This window comes from Puma concolor, chromosome B4 (assembly GCF_028749965.1).
Source record: "Puma concolor isolate L17-30 chromosome B4, mPumCon1.1.hap2, whole genome shotgun sequence".
NCBI lineage: Eukaryota > Metazoa > Chordata > Mammalia > Carnivora > Felidae > Puma > Puma concolor.
In genome coordinates, this window is record NC_141673.1 from 97693902 (window position 1) to 97704472 (window position 10571).

At 43.8% G+C, this 10571-nt stretch overlaps 1 protein-coding gene across 3 annotated transcripts; it reads left to right on the forward strand.

The window, feature by feature from the left end:
- The first annotated feature begins 474 nt into the window (after positions 1-474).
- On the forward strand, positions 475-6915 carry LOC147579318 (uncharacterized). 3 transcript variants are annotated; one of them, XM_086714075.1, is made up of 7 exons: positions 475-621; positions 1665-1788; positions 3629-4045; positions 4195-4257; positions 5464-5511; positions 5970-6020; positions 6677-6915. In XM_086714075.1, exons 2-6 carry the CDS (start codon positions 1719-1721, stop codon positions 6008-6010), a joined length of 639 nt encoding a protein of 212 aa, XP_086570201.1. In that variant the 5' UTR covers positions 475-621; positions 1665-1718; the 3' UTR covers positions 6011-6020; positions 6677-6915. The 3 variants fall into 3 exon arrangements, with proteins under 3 accessions (XP_086570201.1, XP_086570202.1, XP_086570203.1); XM_086714076.1 differs by lacking the exon at positions 475-621 and having other exon boundaries at positions 1564-1788; positions 3683-4045; XM_086714077.1 differs by lacking the exon at positions 475-621 and having other exon boundaries at positions 1564-1788; positions 3737-4045.
- Positions 6916-10571: the final 3656 nt, after the last annotated feature.

Consider the following 10571-nt stretch of genomic DNA (forward strand, 5'->3'; position numbering starts at 1 on the left):
GTAGCTGATGCAGATAAAACTCCCCCTTCTTCCACTGACCTATGACTTACTGGATTATTGTCTCATCTGAGTCCTATCATTTGCTGGTGTTCATTGCCTGCAAGTTTTTCAAGAGTTCTTGCTTCCCAAGTTCCTGACTATTGTGTTTCAGTTACCCTTCAAAATGCACAGGGCTCGCCAAAGAAAGGTAGTTCCTAGAAGAACAGAATGTTCTCTAATGTATGTGGATGTTCCTCCCCCACCCCGTTAAGGGGAAGCGTGTGCAGTGCTACACTTTGCAGGACAAAGCTGGCCATGAAGCGTCAGGGTGACAACTGGGTGGGGGGTGGGGACGACAAAGAGCGTGATGGACACAATAGGCCCTAGCAACAGGAAGGTTTGCTTCCTGATTCTAGAACACTTACTGCGTGACGTTTCATAAGTTCCCTAACTTTTCTGTGCCCTGGTTTCTTTACCTAGGAAAGGAGAATAATAAAATTGACTTGGGTTTGTATTGGACAAAATAACATACTCCGGTGGGACACAGTTAAGTACTTAATAAATGTGAGCTGTTATTATTCCTCTCAACGGTATTGAGAGAAACCCCATGGTTTCTGAGCAGCAGGAATCAGCTGGAATCTTGTAAGTAAGGAACACTGAGAGCTAAAGGCCTTATGGGAGTTTGGCCCTGGGATGGGAGTTGTGAATCTGGGATAAAGAACTTTCTTTCCAGAGAAGGGTCTTGACTTGTAATAGCGAGCCCAGGTTGACTGATGTGAGCCAGCTCCACAGTCTTATCTGTCCCCTGTCTAGTTTGCATCTCCTGTGAGGGTTCCAGTCAGTGCTTCAGCCAAGACCCCATGGCGACTTACTACTGCCCCCTAGAGGACTGAGGAAGTCGCTAGCAGGAGCCAGGTCTGCTCTGCCAGGAAGTGTATCCCATGTTAGCGACTTCCCTCAGAGCTGGAATATCTTCAAGTGAATCTGGGGTCACTTAGTGTCTCAGCCTCTCCTTTCCTCACCAGAAGAATGGGGAGAGTAATGTCTCACACACAGGATCGTGGTGAGAATCAAATAAGATAGGAGCACATGTGAAAATTTATGATTCTAGATGTTTCTGTCATTATGTAGTGGTTATAGTAGCAATAATTATTCTCTTTGACAATTCTCTTTAAGGGACCCGCTAGGGTGAGAAGACTTTGCAATAGGGCTCTCCCTTAGAATCAGAGTAGCCATCAGGCTCTGACTGTTGTTCTTAGTCCCACACCCTGATACAAAATAGCTTTCCAGTGCGGTAGAGGGCTAGGCTCCAGCCTCCATGACAAATTTGCAACCTCCTGAGGCCAGGAGGGGGTATTTTCTGGGACCTGGAGGAGCTAGACTTTCCCCCCTGCCTCTCTGAGAAGCAACAGGTTGGTGGTAATGGTTAGGTGCAACCTAATTTCGCCACAGTCCTTATCAGAATTTTCCATACTTCTAGCTTAGCCCTGCCCCCAGTTCCCTTCCCACCTTTGCTCCAGGGGCATTCTCATTGGGTGGGGCGTGGCTTGCTTTTTCTTTTCTTTTCTTTCCGTCTTTTTTTTTTTTTTCTTTTTTTTCCTACAACCACTTGGAAAAGCTGCCTTGAGGGACCTGAGGCTGAGGGTTGCATAAAAGCTCAAGGGAACTCTGTCCATCACACTCAGGACCTGCTTCCTTCCACTTAACCTCCACCAGCCTCTTGCGCTCCTGCTGGCACCATGCTGAGGAAGGCCCTGATAGTCACAGCCTGGTTTACCTTGGCTGTGGCTTACCCTGTAATACTCCCGGGTAAGTGGACCATTGGGAGGTCTGTTGGAGAATGAAACTAAAATTCTTTTATGGGGTGTACGTGTGGGGGGTGTGTGTGTGGGGGGTCTTTCTGCAGAAACAGAAAGAGCAAAAGACAAAGACTAGCAGTGAATGTTGTAAAGTGAAGTGGGTGAAATTATATCCACTTGGTGTTAAGTTGGAGATGGGCAGGTGGCAGAGCCCCGGCGCCTTGGACACATGGAGTGCTAAGCTAAAATGTGGATTAGGTGCTTGAATTGATCTCATAAAGGTAATAAGTTTGGGCTAGATGGGCTTAGGGTGGGTGATGGGAAAACATCACTACTGAGGGTTTTCTGTGGCCCTATTCACTCTTGGGTCCTAAAGAGGCTTTATTCTATTTAGTGTCGGTTGAACAGTCCTAGGTTGTATCCTCATTTTATAGCAGAGTGCAGTTCAGAGTGCTTCAGCAGTTCATTCAGTCACGGGCAATGGAAATCGGGGTGTCTGGAATGGAAACTTATGAATCACACTGAGAAAGGAAAGAAATAGGGGTCTTCCTGAACCAGAGAGAAAAGGAAAGCTTTCCCCTAAGGGCTTTCTTTTCTACTTCTTTCCGAATTCAATTTGATTTCTCGGGAGAAAGGGTGTTCATTCTTTTGCGTTAAAATAATTACTTTCAGGGCCACTGGGTGACCTAGTCAGTTAAGCGTCCAAGTCTTGATTTCGACTTAGCTCATGGTCTCATGATTCGTGAGTTCGAGCCCTGCTTCGGGTTCTGTGCTAACAGTGTGGAGGCTGCTTTGGAGTCTCTGTCTTTCTTTCTCTCTGCTCATCCCCCACTCATTCTCTCTCTCTCTCTCTCTCAAAAATAAATAAACGTTAAAAAAAACTTTAAAAATAATTACTTTCCCCCATCCTCTTCCTCCCAGAACTCCCTCTGGTAACTTTCAATTGATCAGATGCTGTATTTGGGGTTCTTTACTGCATATGCATGAATGATACAGCATAGTGACTAAATTAGAGAGCTAATGATTTTGGCCTCATTGGCAGCGTGCCCATAACCTGGTCATCGACGCTAGGCAGCCACAATGACTGGGTATATTTCACTACAGCGAAAGATTCACTACAGGCTCAAGAAGACCCTGGTTGTAAGCTCATCAGGTCTACATGGTTATGATGCTCTTATGGTGAGCAAACCCCCAAATATCTGGATTGTGCATTCTATGGGAGAGACTGGGAAGTTGGGTCTTAGAATTCACCCAGTAAGTGAAAAACCAGTAGGAGTAGCCCATTTTAGAGTCGATTCCATTCTGGTTTATGCACCTTGGAAATAGCTGTTTTCCTGGCTCCTTCCCCCTTTTGGTTTCTCTTTTTAGTTTTCAGGAACCTGGGAGGATTATATCCAAGGAAGGATATCCCTGGAGTTTTTATTCGGTTTCTGTCTAATTTGTATATAGAGGCACAGTATTGAATTCTTCTTCCTAAACTGACCCTCTCAAAGAAAGATGGTGTAGCGGGCTTTGAGCATACTCCCGGGTGGCAGTTAAAGTCTTCTGCCCTTTCTAGCACTTGGCAGGAGAGAAACTTGTGGTGAGACCACACTTGACTCAATATACTCTTTTATGTTCCAGATTTTCCCCGGAAAAAGATCTAGCTTGAAGTAGTGTAGAGATGGTGAAAATATTTTTCCTAGATAGTACTTAAATAATTCTTCTTCTTCCTCCTCCTTGTCTTCCCCTTCTTCTTCCTCCTTTTCCTCTTCCTCTTCTTCTTCTTCTTCTTCTTCTTCTTCTTCGTTGTCGTCTTCTTCTTCTACTTTTTTTTTTTTTGGCTCCTCTGGAATTCATTACTGACCTAGACTTGACCACTGACCTTGAGTTGATTGATGCCCTTGGATTTACCGCTGAACTAGAGTCCCCTGCCATCCTGGAGTCATCTACTTACCCGGAGTCCACTGTCACCCCAGAGTCCCCCACCGACCTGGAGTCATCCACCACCACAGAATTCACTGCCACCTTGGAGTTGACCACTGACCCAGAGTCCCCCACCGACCTGGAGTTGTCCACCACCGCAGAGTCCACTGCTGCCCTGAAGTTGACCACTGACCCAGAGTTCTCCACCGATCTGGAATTTTCCACTGACCTGGAGTCCTCCACCGACCTGGAGTTGTCCACTGACCTGGAGTCCACGGCCACCCCAGAGTCAACCACTGACCTAGTCTCCATTGGTGTAGAATCGACCACGGATGTGCATGTTGAGAACACACCAACCTTTGGTAGGTGAGGGTTTGGGCTTCAGAGGAGGCCTGAGCAGGAGTTGGTGAGCTCTCATTGCATTTCTGAGAGAAAGCCTGCTTTCCTCCAGTGTACTTGATTTCCCAATGTAAGCTGATGATCAAAACCATCCTCCATTTTGTTGTCCTAGAATTATCTACTGAAGTGGAATCAAACACTGATAGCTCTGAGGAAGCAACTGCTGAGGCTACAGGTAAGGATTTCTGACTTCAAAAATGCAGAAATTTCTTCCTTCCTCCTTTTTCTTGTTTATAGGTCATTGCATAGAAATGTCCTGAGGGGGGCGCCTGGGTGGCGCAGTCGGTTAAGCGTCCGACTTCAGCCGGGTCACGATCTCGCAGTCCGTGAGTTCGAGCCCCGCGTCAGGCTCTGGGCTGATGGCTCGGAGCCCGGAGCCAGTTTCCGATTCTGTGTCTCCCTCTCTCTCTGCCCCTCCCCCGTTCATGCTCTGTCTCTCTCTGTCCCGAAAATAAATAAATAAATAAATAAATAAAACATTGGAAAAAAAAAAGAAATGTCCTGAGGTATCTTATACATTTGGGGATACTTTTGCTGCTTTGTTCTCTATGGTAGAGGGAAGTTTTGCCAAAAGTTCTCTGAAACTTGTAGAAAATTGAAACATTTTCCCCGAGTGTCAGAAACTGGAATTGCTTGGATGCCAACATAGCTCCATCCCAGAGGTCTGCCCAGACCTGACCAGGACCAGCCTTCAGGGCTTCTCAAAGAGGAGGGGCTTGGTGTCTCCAATGGACTGAAGTATGTGGTGGCCAAAAAGGGATTGACAATTTCCTTTTCTCTGCCAGTTCATTACCATTCAGTTTACATAGAGAACTTTTTGAGAGAAGGTTATGGTAAATGTAAATCGTATTTGAATATAGACTGAACGAAAGAGGAAAGAGATTTAAAAGCTTTATGAGTTAAGCAGTGGTCCTATTTTTGCCCATCCCTCTTTCTAGTCTCTACCTTCTTTCATTTTTCTGTCTTCCACCTCGCCAAGAGGCCATAAGATTTCGATGCTTTCTACCCCCACAAAACAAACCCCAATACTTTAAGGGATGCCTGGGATGTTTGCTAAGAAAGACTCTTGGGTCTTACCTACAAAAGCAAATTTCTATACGATCTGATTCTTTTTTTTTTTTTTTAATTTTTTTTTTCAACGTTTTTATTTATTTGTGGGACAGAGAGAGACAGAGCATGAACGGGGGAGGGGCAGAGAGAGAGGGAGACACAGAATCGGAAACAGGCTCCGGACTCCGAGCCATCAGCCCAGAGCCCGACGCGGGGCTCGAACCCACGGACCGCGAGATCGTGACCTGGCTGAAGTCGGACGCTTAACCGACTGCGCCACCCAGGCGCCCCTTAACCTTTTAAGTTAAGAAATGTACTCCTTTATTTCTAGAAAATGTCACTGCCACTTATTCAGAAGAGCCCATGACTAGAGGACCAGGTAAGGCCAAACAGCTTTGTCTTTCTTGCCTATTCTTGGTCTTTAAGGGATTTTTTTTTTCCTTGGGAGGCTTTCCAGAACAGACTCAGGAAGTGGGACTCTGGTAGGTACTCTGCCTCTGTTTATACCCTTCTCACTCATGTCTGCTCAGCTTCTGGGGGAGAAGAGGGAATGAAGTTATAACAAGTGTACGTGCTGCTCTTAGGGACTTGTAAGTGAGTGGAGACCTCCCCTTAAACCAGATCATCCTCAGGGAGTGCATCTGTGTTCCATTTCTAACAGTAGGATTTCAGGCATGGCAGAGGACCCTGGAAGTTGGGAGAAGGAAGGTGTGGGTGCCACAGACTTAGTGGAGCCCTCTGTTTACCAGGGCTACGTGACGCGGTTAACTGAACGCTAGACCCACCGCCAGTGATCCTTACTGACGTGAATAAAACCATTTCTTTACTTAATTTCAGAGGAGCCCAGCACCTCCGTGGGAAGCAACGAGTATGTCTAAGTACTTTTTTGTAAGTTTCTTCTCTCTGGCCCTGATTCCTTATCAAGGGTTCGATACCATTTTCCAGTGCTGGTTTTCGTACGCTGGGAAAGGAGTCCAAACTGACAACTTCCAAGATGCTGAGATCAGTTATAAAACCTCATATGAGCTCAAAGGCAACCTCTTTCCTCTCTGATGTTTGTCTTGATTGTCTGGTTGTTCAGCAACCAAATAAGCATACGATAAACAAGTCTTCTTGCTTGAGTTTCCCAAGATTGCATTTCCCTGTCTATCTTGGATGTCGATTCCAATTCAGTATATGGAGTCTTTTACAAAGGAAGAGCCTGAAGAAAAGTCATCAGATTTTCCAATGCACAGACTATATAATTCAGTTAAAAACTGTAAAGCCTTCTGAATCAGGAGGTCCCAGTTTTACTAAGTGGCCTCATTTTGGGCTTTTTTTGGAAGCCTCTAAAATGGTTCCTTCATGAAATAAAGTGGCTACCTGGACAGTGTGTAAATATCTGACTTGAGACACAAGGAGAGGGAGGGAGAATAAGGAGTTTACACCTTAAAGAAATGAAGTCACATGTCCAAGGTCACAGTGGGCAGCGGGAAAGATGGGGGTGATCTGTTGAATGCTAGTTTCTCTTGGTAACTCCTCTTTTTTTTTTTTTTTTAATTTAGAAAATGAAGCAGATTTTCCATTAGTTGTGACCATCACCCTTCTAACCACAACTTTCTGAGAAGATTCTGAGCTTCTGAACAAGGCTTCCACCCCATTATTGGAGATTGAATATTGTAAAGGCCCAAATGTACCTGTTGAAGATAAACAGAGTGACAGGAGTTGTACCCACACAAAGGAGGGGTGTCTTTTAACAGTGTCCCATTTCGCAGGGGCTCAATAAATGTTGATTAGAATTGAATTTTGAGAGGGTTTTTTTATCTTATAAAGGGACAGATTGCTTATTTGCTTTGTGTTAGTACTAATAATCATTTTATTCCTCTCTGGTAGATACTTTATAACCAGGCTTTAACTCTTGATGGCCCCAAGAAAGCATGAAATCAACTATGGAAAATATATTAGTTCTATTCCTGCTGTAACGAATTACTACAAATTTAGTGGCTTAAAACAACACAGACCTATTTTATAGTTTTATAGCTCAGAGGTCTGAAGGCATCTCACTGGGTTAAAAATGTGTTGCTGGGGCTGAGCTCCTTTCTGGAGACTTTATGGAAGAATCTATTTTCTTGCCTGCTTTGTTTGGCCCTCTTTCATCCTGAAAGTCAGCAGCGGCTGTTTGATTCTCTCATTATATCAGAGTCACTGACACTGCCCGTCTCTTCCACATTTAGGGACCCTAAGAACACATCAGGCCCTACCTGGATAATCCAGGGTAATCTCCATTTCAAGGTCAGTTGACTAGCAACCTTAATTCCCATTTGCCATGTAACTTAACATATTCACTGATTCTGGGAATTAGTCAGTGAGCGTCTTTGTGAGGCCATTATTCTTCATACCACAGACAGGACAAGACATCTCACTCTAAAACTGGTTTGGTTCATTACAGGATGGAGATAATTACCCATGCTTTTTTTTTTTTTTCTTACACTAGATTTTTACAAGAGGATATATATGAATTTATGTAAAATTAGTTGGCGTGGCACGTATTTGTAATTTCGCAGTATGCAATAGCGTAAATGACAAACTAAAATGGCAGAAATGTAGAGTGATAGGCAGAGTTGAAAGTGGGGAGAATACAGATTTTAGGTGTATATCTACCACTTGGGAACCCCAGCTTCCTTATGTAAAATGAATCAATTATACCAGGTTGATTGAAAATTCCCTTTTTCTTCTTAATATATTTCAACACAGAATACACCAGTGTTTGGGAATATTAACTTAAAGAATTAGTAGCTTACTAGCTTGTCCTAGCGAAAATTATTCCATGCTTTCCAGTGATTTTTACACAATATGCAATAAATCCCTCACTCTTAGGATGAGTTGGCCACAGAGCACATCAGATTTTAGGATTCTTTATCCTGGCTCTATCAAGCCCCTTATCTCAGGTCTTTTCTTCTAAATAGGAAAGTAGTTCCAAGGCCTCTGCTGATCTCTTTTAAGACGATAAATCTATTTCTGTTTTGCCAGTCAACGATTTTTCCAATTTTTCTTCCTATTTTCTCCTTAGTTTCAAGTACATTTCACATGGACTTTTATGATGGACCGTTAGAATGGTTTATGCAATTTAGCCAGGAAAATGTGATAGCTGCCTCCAGCTAGGCACTCATTAGTACCTATCTAGAATAGAAAAAAAATTTTCTTTTCAGATTCTGACTGATTAGTTAAAGGTAGCTGCCTAGAGACTAATGAGATGACTACCAAACCTGGGGATTGGTTGAAGGGGGAATTTGTAACATGTGTGCTGACCATTTGCTGATCCTAGTAGAAGTGGCATTGGAGCTATGGGTTCAGATGAGGTCATTTAGGAATAGTATATATACTGGAGGAGGTTAGGCACCTGACAGAGTTATAGAAACTTGACATACAGAGCAAGCAAATGACAAGGAGCCCCACACAATTACTGTCCTCATAACAGCAGCTACCACTGAAGTCTTGCCTATGTGAGGCATGAACTGAGCTGAGAGCTTTACATAAGTTACTTACACCACGTAAATATGTATGATATTATTAATTGCATGCAACTGCGCCCCAAAATAAGTAATATTTGTTTTTAACTTTTTTTTTTTTTCAACGTTTATTTATTTTTGGGACAGAGAGAGACAGAGCATGAACGGGGGAGGGACAGAGAGAGAGGGAGACACAGAATCGGAAACAGGCTCCAGGCTCTGAGCCATCAGCCCAGAGCCTGACGCGGGGCTCGAACTCACGGACCGGGAGATCGTGACCTGGCTGAAGTCGGTCGCTTAACCGAATGCGCCACCCAGGCGCCCCAATATTTGTGCGATTTACAGACAAATATAAATATCAGCTTGAAACATGAAAAAAAAAATGCTGTTACAACGCAGTAACAACAACAATAAAGAGTTACAGGACATTTTAGAACAATCATAAGGAAAATTATAAACCACAATAAACAGAGACCAAAAATAGAATGGTTAATGGCATAAGAGAAATAAAGATAATCCTTAACTATCTGTGGAAGCCTGCTTGGGGGAAAGTGGTACCAAATAGAAGGAGGCCAGTTGTCCTCATAACTTGCTGGCGAGGCTCAGGGGTTACAGACACAGGTGCTGTTAAGATTAGGCTTAAGGACAGGTGATGATGGTGGTGAAACAGGCGACAGGAAACAGGTTCGTATCCTCCCTTATTCCAGCAGGTGAGATTAGACTTATTCTCTAGAAAATTGACCCAGAAAAGTGCTGGACTTGGGGCCGCCGTCACTGAAGAAGATACGAGGGAGATGCCATTCTAAAAGCAGGGCAGTGGAGTGAAGTGAATGGACAGACACCCAGTCTCTTACCCTGGCCAGCTCCAAAGTGCCAGCAGTGAGGATTATGCCTGCCATGCAGTCCTCAAATTCTTCTGAAGAGTTGGAGTGGTCTCAGAGGTAGCATCTGGAGATAGGTCTTCAACAGACTGGGTCTCAGGCCACCCGATCGTTCTCCTGTGAGGCACACGATTCTATAAAAGCCTTGCAAGGCACTCAGTTTTCTGATTATCTCAGTGCCTCATTTTCATGTATAAAAAGAAAGCAGAGCATCACCAGACATTTGAAGACAATCTCCATCAAATAACAGTTAAGGAGCAGTAAAAGGGGAATTCAGAAGAAACGTAGAAAACACGAAGAGCAGAAGAAATCTTTAAGAAACCGTAATGGATAAATTCTGAGGGATAAGAATGGATACTGCATCCTTGCAACAAAAATAGGTTGCTATTGAATAAAGAAACAACCAGCGGTGCCTGGTTGGCTCAGTGGGAAGAGCATGGAACTTTTTTTTTTTTTTTTTAAGTTTATTTTTGAGAGAGAGAGAGAGAGCACGCAAGCAGGGGAGGGGCAGAGAGACTGGGACAGAGGATCTGATGCTGGCTCTGTGCTGACAGCAGACAGCCCCATGTGGGGCTCGAACTCATGAACCATGAGATCGTGACCTGAGCTGAAGTCAGCCGTTCAACCAACTGAGCCACCCAGGCGACCCTGGAACAGTGTGCAACTTCTTGATCTTGGGGTCATGAGTTTGAGCCTTTGTTGGGTGCAGAGATTACTGAAAACAATAAATAAAAACTTAAAAAAAAAGAATCAACCAGAAAACATAGAAATACTGGCAATTGTGAATTTAGATGATAAGTTTAATAGAAGATGAAATTAAGAAACTCCCTTATAAAAAAACAAAAAGGAAAAGAGATGGTCAGTAAGTGAGAAAAGAAATGAGAAAATTCAATTAACACAAATTTCAAAGAAAACAGAGCGGGAAAGAAATTATCAATGAAAGGCTGCATTTCCCAAAACTTAAGCACGGCTGTCTGTATTGAAACTGCCCAGGGTTCATCCATAGGCCCACACTTAGCATTTGCAGGGGCCAGTGCAGGAATGTAAATGGAAGTTTGCATACTCTATCT